An 11,503-nucleotide genomic window follows, 5' to 3' on the forward strand; every position below is an offset into this window, starting at 1 on the left:
TGCCCTGATTATCATAAACAGAAACGTTTTTTGCAAAAGAGACGTTTTTGTTTAGGAATGTAGGGATTTTGACAGAGGGAGAAACATTGGAAGTTGAAGGTTTGGATTTGTTTTTTGGTGAAGTATTTGAGAGGGTATGATAGTCTTTTAAATTGTAATTAAAAGGTGTCTTACTCTTATTGGGTGGAAGGAAATTGGCATCTGACTTTTTGTTGGAAAAGGGTGTTTGTTTGTACTTTGCTTTTTTTTGGATACAAAAGGGTCATTTTTAATTCATTTGCCGCTTTGCTTTTCTCTTTGCTCAGAGCACTAGTTACCTTTTCAATTGATAGATGTAACTCTTTAGTTTCATCTGTAACTATTCTGGTTGACTTTTTGGGGGTTTCGAAAAGTGTACCCTGCAACCCAACGGTTTGATTTTTCTCTCTAGCAACGGTTTGATTTTGCTCAAACTCTTCAGGTGGAGATTCCGGTATGAATTGCTCCGATTCCGGCGATGACGACTCGCCATTACCTTGATTCGATTTTCGAGTGGGTGTGTCGATCAGTTTATTGTTGTGATCTTTAATTAACTCATCGGATATGATTTCAATTATTGATTGGTATTGTGGGGCAATGCTTGGTGATCGGATGGAGAACTCGGATGGAGGACACGGATGAAAACGTTGAGGATGCCGAAGAAAGTTCATCATTGGATTTAGAAGGCTTGCTTTGGGTTATGACGGGTTTAACTCAGTTCAAGAAGGCTTGATTGGTATTAGACTATTAGCCTTTAAAGAAAGATAAACAAGAGTTAAGAATAACACAGTTTGCTAATTTTCATTATTAACCAATAAGCAATTGGTATTTTAATAATGATTAATCATTTTCAATAGAAGCCGCATTTTTCATGTGAGACGTTTAACCATGATTCCAACATTATGTTAAGAAAATACGGAGTAATAAGATACCAACTCTTATAAGTTTTTTTTTTTTTTTTTTTTTTTTTTTTGGGTGTAAAAATATAATAAAAATCACCAAAGATTGCGGAGCATGGAGAAATAGAAACACAACAATACAACTCGACAAAAATATCAAACCACAAAAATCAAAACACGTTTTGAATCAAGCTGTCTCATCTTTCATGATACGCTAACACCAAAACGCCAAACCAAACACTCAATCGAATATCAATCAGCAAACGTACACCATTCCATTCGAGACTGTTAACATATACTACGTATACTATATGGTTAGATTCAAATAAAAAATAGAAAAAAAAAAACATATTGGATAATACAGAAAACGTACAGGAAAGACAAAAACTCTTGGAGTTATATAATTTAGATTGTAGTAAATGTTTTGTAATTCCAGTTGTTGGTTTTGAGCTGCTATATCTGCATCTCGCTATCCTACTGGTTGTTACGTCCATATTCATGTTCCTTTTGAGCTTATTTTGTCATTCCGTTGTTTCATTTGTGTCAACTATTTAGTTCTGTGTTTTAATTTCGTGCAACTAAGATGCAGCTGCCCTTCTTGTATGTAGGGATGGCACCCGCGGGTCGTGAGTGCGGATCCACTACATCCATCACCCGCACCCGCGAATTTTTTTGAGGATCCATTAGCCCCTGGATCTTGGTTAACGGATTTTTTTTAGATCCATGCCCGTACCCACGAATATTCGCGGGTCGCGGGTTTACCCGCGGATCTTATTCATGAAGTATATATGTAAATTAAAGTATTCAAAAAAACAAAAATAAATATCGTTATGCAATTCAAAGTGACATGAAAAATATCATCCAATCATATGCCCATGTTTATGATTTAATACAATGAGAAAACGTATATTAATTACGCTTTTTTTTTGGTAATATATGTGAAGTAACAATACTCCGTATTTAATAGTAGCAATCAAAATTTAGTTGCTAAAACTAATCATACAGTAGGTTGGACGAATTACTAAAGTGATAGGTAAAAATTATATTTATTAAGATAGTCTAATAAATGAAACAATCAACAACATGCTTTGATTATATAATACATGTGATGTGCAGTTGTGGGATGCTATAGTTACTAAAAAGTTCGATATCACAATCATATAAGGAATGTAAAAACTTATACGGAGTAAATTATTACCTATTATCCATTTATTCAAGGTGGCGTTTTTCACATTTAGAACAGGTATATCCGCGGATTATTCAAACGGGTATTACGGATTTTCGGATCGGATTTTACCCGCAACGGATATATTACATCCATCACCCACCCGCGACCCGTCAGCGGGTACAAGATTACATCCATCGCCCACCCGCGGGTAAATTTTTTTGATTTTATCCGCCCATCACGGGTGCGGGTACCCGCGAATCTCGGATCTTTTTAGATCCATTGTCATTCCTACTTGTATGTTGTATTTCATGCCTGTACATATATTATATCGGCTTATGTATATATCAATCAATTGACTTGCTTCTCAAAAAAATAAATAAATAATAATAATAATAATAAAAATATTGCTAATGTATGATGAAACATAAAGAGAGTAAAGTAATTACAGTCTACTTAATACAACAACAACAATACCCAATCCCGCATATGCGAGGGTATGGGGAGGTGAGATGTAGACAATCATTTCCTGTACCCTAAAATAGAAGAGAAATCGTTTCTCTAGCCACGAGTCGAGAAAAAATTCTCCACCCGCAGGAAGAGAAAGTCATCCCGCTCTTTACTCTAGAGTAGATAGATTGCTTCTGTAAGGACCCCCGGCCTAAAAAAATAGATAAATATATAATAGAATAAAATAAATACATAGCACTAAAAACGACGAGAATAGAGCATAAAAAATATTAATAAAATAAATATATAAATAGACAAAAAAGAAGGATAGTAAAAAAAAAAGGTTAATAAAAATAAAAATAAATAAAAATATAAAAGATATAAAAAAAGTCGCCATGAGAATGGTAGAAATCAAATTTTCATAGGTATTAAAGTCTGCCTGAAAATAAAAAAGAGTCGACTTAATATAAACTTTATTTATAATCAGTAGATCAATAGCAAAGCCTGAAAAGTAACATGTATCATTAGAGTACTGGAAGTGGTGACTGAGGTCACTTGACATGTCAGGCGTGACTTGTTGAGTCAGGAAAAGTGGGGAGTGGTGACCTATGTCAGTTAGTGTGTTAGTTAGTGTGTTAAAATAATATTTTATTGTATTTAATAATTTATTCCTTTGAAAAAAAAAGCAAAAAGAAAAAAAATGGGATAAACTTGCGTCGCCCCTGTGACTGACATGGGGTATATTTGGGAGACTGACATGGGGTAACATGGAGTGGGGAGTGGGGTGACTGGTGACTAGGTGGGGGACGGAGCAAGTGACGAGCTCCACTCCTATTGCTCTTAAGAATGGGAAAAAAATCATTTTCCTGATTATTTTTGTAACTTGGTTATGGTCAAAACTCAAATAAACCTACCAATACTATTTATATTAGTTAAGTAATTATGATTTTTCTAATAACAGTCCTAAAGACGGTCATTAACACGTTTGAATTCTATATAGCAGTTGGTTATTACTCCGTAATATTATGGTGGTGGTGGTAGTTATCTGAATGTACAATTTTTTATTCGTGTTAACGAGTTAGATAATTTATAAAGTGTCATTAAACTGGCCTTGTGCCTATTTTATTTTATTTATTTTATTTTTTGCGAATAAACATAGATTTTAATTGACACTAAAAAAACTGGCCCTCTGCTGCTACATAATTTACTAACAGCATAGCACTTGAGCAAGGCCATATGTATTACCTATTAACAGTTCAACAAACACATTTTGCTAATAATTTATTGAGTTTTTCTAAAGATAGCCCCCTAAGGCTATCTTTAAGACTTTATAACATGCTTAAATGGCACGTAACTTACTAGTAACTACCCAATTAACTTTTTCAATAACCATCTTCCGTCACTTACCTTCTGTCAGTTGATGTGGCAAAATTACCGAAAGTTGACGGAATATAACATGGCGTCAGTTAGTCAATTTGGGTACCGGCAGTTATGTATGTGACGATTTGAAACCGTTCATGACTTCCTTCAGCAACTAATCATTGATTTTTTTACTTATTAAATATATATTTTTAATTATTAATTTATTTTCCCACTCAATTTCTAATCAGATTTTACTACATCACTCTACCCAATATTTGACACATATAATGACACAACGGTTAAAAATGTCAGAAATTGACATTGTCATGTAACATGCACTTTTTGGCCAAAAAGTGAATAAACTGCTCGTGACGTCACATTCACGGTTAGAAATAGTCTAAGAGCTATGATTAGAAAAACTTAATTTATTAACTGCACAACAATGTTTTCTATATATAAGGTCAATTTTAAGTTTTTAACACATGATACTTTAAGAATTCTAGCACATGCGCATTATAATATCTTGTACCTAGTAAACAATTTGTAGTCATTAATATAAGTGACGATATAGTACTCTTCAAAATGCTTTAATTGTATGCTATTTAACTAAATGTAGAACCAACATGATATATGGTCAAATATAGTACATTTGTATCCATTAATGTTGAACGACCAAGATCGCGAAGTAGCATCCATTGATCCAAATCAATAGTAAGCCATGTGAAAAATATATGAACTCGTTTTAAGTACCATAATATTCAATTCAATTATGAGATTAATTTTAGAAAGTCCAAGTACACTTGATCTGCTAATAAGATAGATATAACTCTGAAATGCATATTTATACAGGTGGTATAGTACAAAGCCCTTATGTATATCAATAGTATTCTGATTCTGATATAACTTTTCTATATATATATATATATATAATATATATATATAAAGGAAGTACCTCAAGCAATCACACATGTTCATTAATACAAATGCTGTGGTTCCCTGATTCGCAAATAACGTGTACGGTGTTGGGCTTTCATGTCGTTCGACCAAAGCTATTGCCTAACTGCATATGAAGCCATTCGGGTTGGGACCCATGTCCATAATGTCTTGTTGCTTGTGGGCCAAATAAGAGTGCGGCTGCATCGAGTGGTGGTGGCCCAAGCTGCAACATAGGTTGTATCAGTTGAATGGCATGTATAGGGACCCCAATTTCATTTCATATATAGTTCAGAAAGAAAGTGCATTTGTATAAAAAGTTGAAAGAAGAACAAGGAATGAAGTTTTAAATATTAGGGGAACCTGTAGTCATGATTTTTTTTAGAACGGCTGTATTTGCATCATCCAGAGGGGACTTAACCACCTTCGCGATCATATGCCACCCACTCACACGTTAGAATGAAACTCCTCACACACCATTGCGCAATGCGTACCCGGTGTGCTTTGGGTTAAACCGAGTGACTTACGGCATGCACCTTGTCACCACAACAGAACCCTGGAGAAAACCTCCCCCTAAGGATTCGAACCTGCACCGGTTTTTTCACGGATACGGGCCCGCAAACAACATGAGGCTTTTTGCCACTCGGGTACTAGGTCGGTGGGCTACATGTAATCATGATTGAGATCAACGGACCAATATCTATTCACATTAGTTATATTTCAGGGTACCACAGTTTGGATTTCAAGTAGTGTCAAAAGACTAAAAAATAACATTTTCTTTTAGGAGATTTTCAACTTAATTAAAAATTCAGACTTCAAAAAGTTTTAAGGAATTGTATGTGAAAAAATATGCATCAAAACTTACATCTTTGGTAGGAAACCCGTCTACAGGCGAGTTCATTCTTGTATTTACAGCTTCAAGCTTCATAGACAAGAACTGCAAAAAAAGGGTGATGTGTCAAATGCATCATAGATTTGCATAGAATAGAATAAAAAGAAGGATTTACTAACGCCTTAAGGGCTGTTGTTAACGTGCATAAATGGATAGTACATGACGGTTATTATTGATTTGATTGACCTTAACGAGAGCCATAGTTAGAAAAACTCTAAAAAGAATTACCTCAACTTGATGTTGCAATGACTGGATGTAATTAATAATTTCATCAAGAACAAGTGCTTTTCCTATAACCTGATAAACAGTACCGAATCAATAACCTTCATTGCAAAACAGTATACCACACAATAACACTATTACGCGTACCTTGTTGCATCCCGGCACCAAATCTTGCAAAATTCTCATTCTTTCGCTGATCTTTTCTCTCCTAGCCTGTAAACAACGGTTACAAGTTATCAAAGAACTATAGAAAAAGGGGCTAAAAAATTTAGAATTTTGATAAGTGATGAGAATTACTCTCTCGGCTAGACTATGGCTATCAGTGGCTTGACCTCTTCTTGCTCTAACATGAATGTAGTCTTTAAGTGGTTCGGATTGTTTAGGGGCTTGACTTTGACCAACAGCAGGCTTGCTAATGCTAGCCAACCCTGACCTCCCGTCTCGATCTATTTTTGAACCACCCAATTCGTCTTTGGTACCCAATATCTTCACTCTTTTACCATTCACCTTGGTCTGCCAATTTGATTCATGCTTCTCATTTCAATACAAAAAGATTTATATCTCCCATGAATGCTTAAATTAAAATTCGTTATTATTCACCTAAGTTTTGATAATTCAATCATCATGAAAATACCTAATTTAAACAAATCACTCTTAAGATCAAATAGCAATTCATTACACTTTAATACACATCAAAAGCAAAAAAAGAACACCACAAAGCTCAACAGTCCTCCAATTCCATGGCTCAGAAATCAAAATTGAGCAAAAAAGATTAAAACTTTTCAATCAAAACGGCTCCAAATTCAAATTCAGAACATAATTTTTATATATTTACAAGAATAATTTAACACAGATATAAAAAATTACCAAATCATTGCAACAACTAGTAGACACAATCTTTGAACATTCACTTTCAAATTTAGCATCCTTCCTTTTCCGGTCACCGCCGCTATGCTCCGTTACCGACGATTCATCATCTTGGTAATTATTGGGTTCTCCAATTTGAGTTCCCATTTTGAGCCCTAAATTTTCAATTTTGCCTCCATTAACGGAAGAAAAGGGCCAAATCCCAGTTAAAGTGTAAGAAGAAGGATTGGCTGCTAAGAAAGAAGTTTCATTGATAATGGGTGGATCCATAAAGATTAAAGAACAATGTATGTGGGTGGGTGTGTATATAAAAGTGTAGTGAGGGAATTAATGGGGTGTTAGGTTTAAGGCTAAAGATGGATACTTTGATTTGGATTTTGAATAAGTTGATCTGGGTTGATTCCTGAAATTCTTGTTTCTTTGTAGAGTTGATAGTTAATAACGGTAAAAAGACATTATTAGAGTGATCAATTGAGTGTTGGATAATAAGTTAGTCACGGTTTGGGTCCATTAGATTTCTAGGGTTTCTATGTAGTGTCTAACATTGAGTACATACTTCCCGAGTACATACTTCATTCAAGTATATTAGCGTCACATCAACACTTTCTTCTTAAGACTAGGCATGAGCAAATGGGACTGAAAACCCGAAACCGATCTCATACCGAACCGGTACCGGTACTGAAAACCGTACCAAACAGTAATCGGTATCGATTTTGGTTCCAGGATTTTACGGTTCCGGTTTCGATATTTACACGGTATTTCGGTACTAGATACCGAACTTATACACATACTGTAAATTAGAATATTAGAATAAGATAAATCGTAATCAGCAATCAATAAAATCCTAGTACGGTGTCGACTTTTTCTAATAAAAAACAAAAACCTACAGAAAACCCTATTCATCACCTAACAAACCTACGAAACAAGCCTACGAAACTTTTTCTTCCTTCAAGATTTATTCATCGTCATGGTTTCTCCACCACCTTCATCAGCAAACCCTAGTCAATGTCGTAACACAACTCAAGTGAGTTTGATCATGTTCAATGGCAACATACCTTTTTTTTATGAACTCAAGTAAGTTTGAGTTCAAGAAACAGTTAACAATTTGTTGTTGTTAAAGAATATTTGCTTGTTAATCTCTGTAACGTTAAACTATTCATGTTATTTAATTTAGAATCATATAACAGTTACTTTACGTGCATGATTAATCAAAACAAAAAGGGAAAAGAGAAGACAACCTCCGAAGCTTAGTTAATTTTTTTTTGTTAAACTTTATTTAGACGAAGTTTACATGAATTTTTTCAATTTTTTTATAGACGCTACATGTATGCAATTTTTGTTTCAGCAATTTTTTTTTCGTTTATCTTATATTTGTTTATCGCATGTTCATCTTCATCTTATTTATATATCATTGTTCTTTAATGAATTATCTACACTATATAAAACGAAAAGGATAACGTATGTGTACATACATCATACCACGTCACTTGTGTTATCTACACCATTGTCAAAAAATTACGGTACCAAGTGGGTAAAATACCGAAAAATACCGGTCTCGTAGCAGTACCGAAACCGGTACCGTATTAAAATTTCGGTACGGTTTCGGTTCTCCATTTTACCAAATTTTGGTACAGGTACTAACCAGTTTCGGTACGGTTCGGTATGGTTCTGGAACCGATCTCATCCCTACTTAGGACTAACTCAAGACTAAAAACAATCAACAATGACATACTTCCTAAAATAAATTAGGAACCACTATATTAATTAAATATTGTGTGGTACAAATATTAAAAACAAGTGTACATGTCACTAAACCCTTTCTTCCCTATGTACCCGTCCAGCAACATTTCACAACAAGACATGACATTGGACGGAAAGGAGGGCGGTGCTGTGGGCGGATGCATGGACGCCTTGCTGCCATCGACATCTAGGTAGGCGGAGCTATGGGCGAAGGAGAGGAACTCACTATTGGGAGCGCTCTTATACTACGAAGTACAAGTAGCTTTTTATAGTTTTTGAAGAGTTTTTTCTTTTATGAAAAACTACTATTTAATAAATAGCAAGTAAAAAGTTTCGCTTGGTTAATATAGTTTAAAATTTTTCGACGGATAGAATAAATTAATTGAAGTAGCATTTGAAAAAAAAAAAAAAAAATCAACCTTTTGTCATTTAACTTTTTTTTTTTTAGAGAGAGTTTCAGATACTCTATCAAACACCTAAATACATATCAAAAGACTAACAGCTACCATGTACAAGTACCAGCTAACAATCACAATATACATAAAACTTTTTGTTCTTGACTTCCAATTGTAATTGTCTATATTAAAGTTGTCCCTTTGTATTATACCGAATAAAAATTTCGTGTAACCCTAAGTCAATGTATATGATCAAAATACGTTATCACGAAAGTGATTACATAATTTGAAATTTCGAAGGTTTATTATCCGGATAGTCAAACCATATAATAAACATAACTTTCATATTATCTTCTACCATTATACTTTATACTATATGTCTCATTATATATGTTAAATTCTTTTAAGTTTTTAACCGATCAAAATAGATTTTAATAGGTATTGAAAAGATTCTATCAGTAAAACCAAAATTAGTGAAGAATTATAGAATTCTATACATAAGGAAACTAGTAATATTATGTCAAATGTTCAGATAAGGTGATAAATTATTTGTTTGGTGAAGAATTATAGTACGTTTTTATGATGCCCTTGTCATTTACTAACTTATTTAACAACTGTTGTCATTTTAACTTGATATATACTGTATCTTTTATCAGAGTTAAATAATTGTCACAAAAAAACTACTATGGTTAGTACAATTATTAATTCACACCATTACTAAAGCTCATTGCAATATAAGTGAGTCTTTGATTTCTGGGGTGGAAGCTCTTTATCGAATATCAAACAGTAAATATAAATAAATAACTTTTTTAAAATAGCTTACAATGTTAAACTTGAAGTTGAAATACACACTGAATTTTGCATTAGACCACCCATTCTCCTATTAGAGCACGAAGGATAATATTGATATGAACCACATGTCATATTTAACATTTTGACTAACATTATATATCAAAACAATGTGAAAGTGAATGGTATCAATATCAAAACAATGTGAAACTGGACCACTATTCAATTTTGGACCAATGAAATTGTAAGTGAGTCATTCTACCACTAACATTTTTTTCAACTATGCAACTCACACGTCTCATACAAGAATGTGATACGTGCACGGGTGAGGCCACTGAATACACACAAGCAAAATGGACAGTTAAAGATGGAACCAAGTTGGTGTATTGTAGTTGACCAAAAGTAATTGTTAGTAGAAATATTGTGAATTAAACGTGCATATTACATGCTCCACGTTGCATGTATGACATGGATATGTTCACATGGCTTCCTTATCTACTTAGTAGTTTATTTCATGTAATTAGTTTGCTTAATTATAGGATAGTGGGTTTAGTTGCAGTTTCAATTTCTAAGAGTAGTTACGGGTTAAGTAGTATAAATATGTATCTTGTTTATTTAATGAAGGAGGAATGAAAAGTATTGGTTTATAGTCAAAGTCTCTCTTCTTATTCTATTTTCTTTGGAGATTAGCCATCTCGAATCGGCTTTATCCTAGGAGTTCACGGTCAACTCGAAGAGACCGTATCAATGGTGCTTTCATTGAGTCAACGTGAGTCCTTTGCGACTTTCGTTGAAAAAATGAGTATTCTTATCGACAAGTTGGTCATTGTGTATGAAACAAGGAACACTATCCTCGAATCCACGAACCAAAAGCTTGAAGCTATTAACAAGTTAGCTACGCTAACCACGGTCGGTGATCCCACACCCGCACCCTTAACATCAACTCCATCGTTTAACCCACCAAACTTGGTATTATTAAAGACCACTAAAACCATTCCCACCACCAACGAAACTACCCTTTCTGTTGATATAAACCATCCTAGCCCTCATCACAACCCTCCCACAGCCCTCTCGCAGCCAACACAAACCAAACCATTGACAAAGATTGATACACCCGAACCTCCTGAAATTGTGTCTACCATTTCACCTGCCAAAATTGCACCCACTAATGATAATTTAACCGTTACAGACCCTTTTATGAGTTGCCCGAAATTATTTGATCCTGATCGATCCCATTTACAACCGCCAAAATTTGTGGTTCTTCAAACTACAAATGAACCATCGTGGAAGATTCCGATGATTTTATGGTTCGACGGAAAGCAGTGGTTTGACGAAAAGCAATGGCCGTTGGTTGAGAAGGGGTGCTTGTTTATACGACCACCCCGAAAACCACCGTGGAAGATCTCTCCAACCTTGAGGACAAGGTTGTTTTTGAACCCGAGGGTATTGATACGTGCACGGGTGAGGCCACTGAATACACACAAGCAAAATGGACAGTTAAAGATGGAACCAAGTTGGTGTATTGTAGTTGACCAAAAGTAATTGTTAGTAGAAATATTGTGAATTAAACGTGCATATTACATGCTCCACGTTGCATGTATGACATGGATATGTTCACATGGCTTCCTTATCTACTTAGTAGTTTATTTCATGTAATTAGTTTGCTTAATTATAGGATAGTGGGTTTAGTTGCAGTTTCAATTTCTAAGAGTAGTTACGGGTTAAGTAGTATAAATATGTATCTTGTTTATTTAATGAAGGAGGAATGAAA

The 11,503-nt window shown here is 34.4% G+C and overlaps 1 protein-coding gene across 1 annotated transcript; it reads right to left on the reverse strand.

Annotated features, from left to right (window-relative positions):
* Positions 1–4,700: 4,700 nt before the first annotated feature.
* LOC139857995 (transcription factor bHLH79-like) lies at positions 4,701–7,177 on the reverse strand. The gene is made up of 6 exons (XM_071846846.1): positions 6,809–7,177; positions 6,239–6,454; positions 6,089–6,154; positions 5,948–6,016; positions 5,693–5,764; positions 4,701–5,053 (listed from the first exon to the last, which is right to left on the reverse strand). The coding sequence occupies exons 1-6, from the start codon at positions 7,076–7,078 to the stop codon at positions 4,925–4,927; spliced, it is 822 nt and encodes a 273-aa protein (XP_071702947.1). The 5' UTR covers positions 7,079–7,177; the 3' UTR covers positions 4,701–4,924.
* Positions 7,178–11,503: the final 4,326 nt, after the last annotated feature.

The sequence above is a fragment of the Rutidosis leptorrhynchoides genome, chromosome 7 (assembly GCF_046630445.1).
Source record: "Rutidosis leptorrhynchoides isolate AG116_Rl617_1_P2 chromosome 7, CSIRO_AGI_Rlap_v1, whole genome shotgun sequence".
NCBI classification, from domain to species: Eukaryota; Viridiplantae; Streptophyta; class Magnoliopsida; order Asterales; family Asteraceae; genus Rutidosis; species Rutidosis leptorrhynchoides.

Coding starts and splice junctions, on each gene's coding strand:
- LOC139857995 (XM_071846846.1), bottom strand. CDS start 7,078: ATGGATCCACCCATTATCAATGAAACTTCTTTCTTAGCAGCCAATCCT. Junction 6,155..6,238: donor GCCATAGTCTAGCCGAGAGA/GTAATTCTCATC, acceptor CGTTGTTTACAG/GCTAGGAGAGAAAAGATCAG. Junction 5,765..5,947: donor CATTGCAACATCAAGTTGAG/GTAATTCTTTTT, acceptor CTTTTTTTGCAG/TTCTTGTCTATGAAGCTTGA.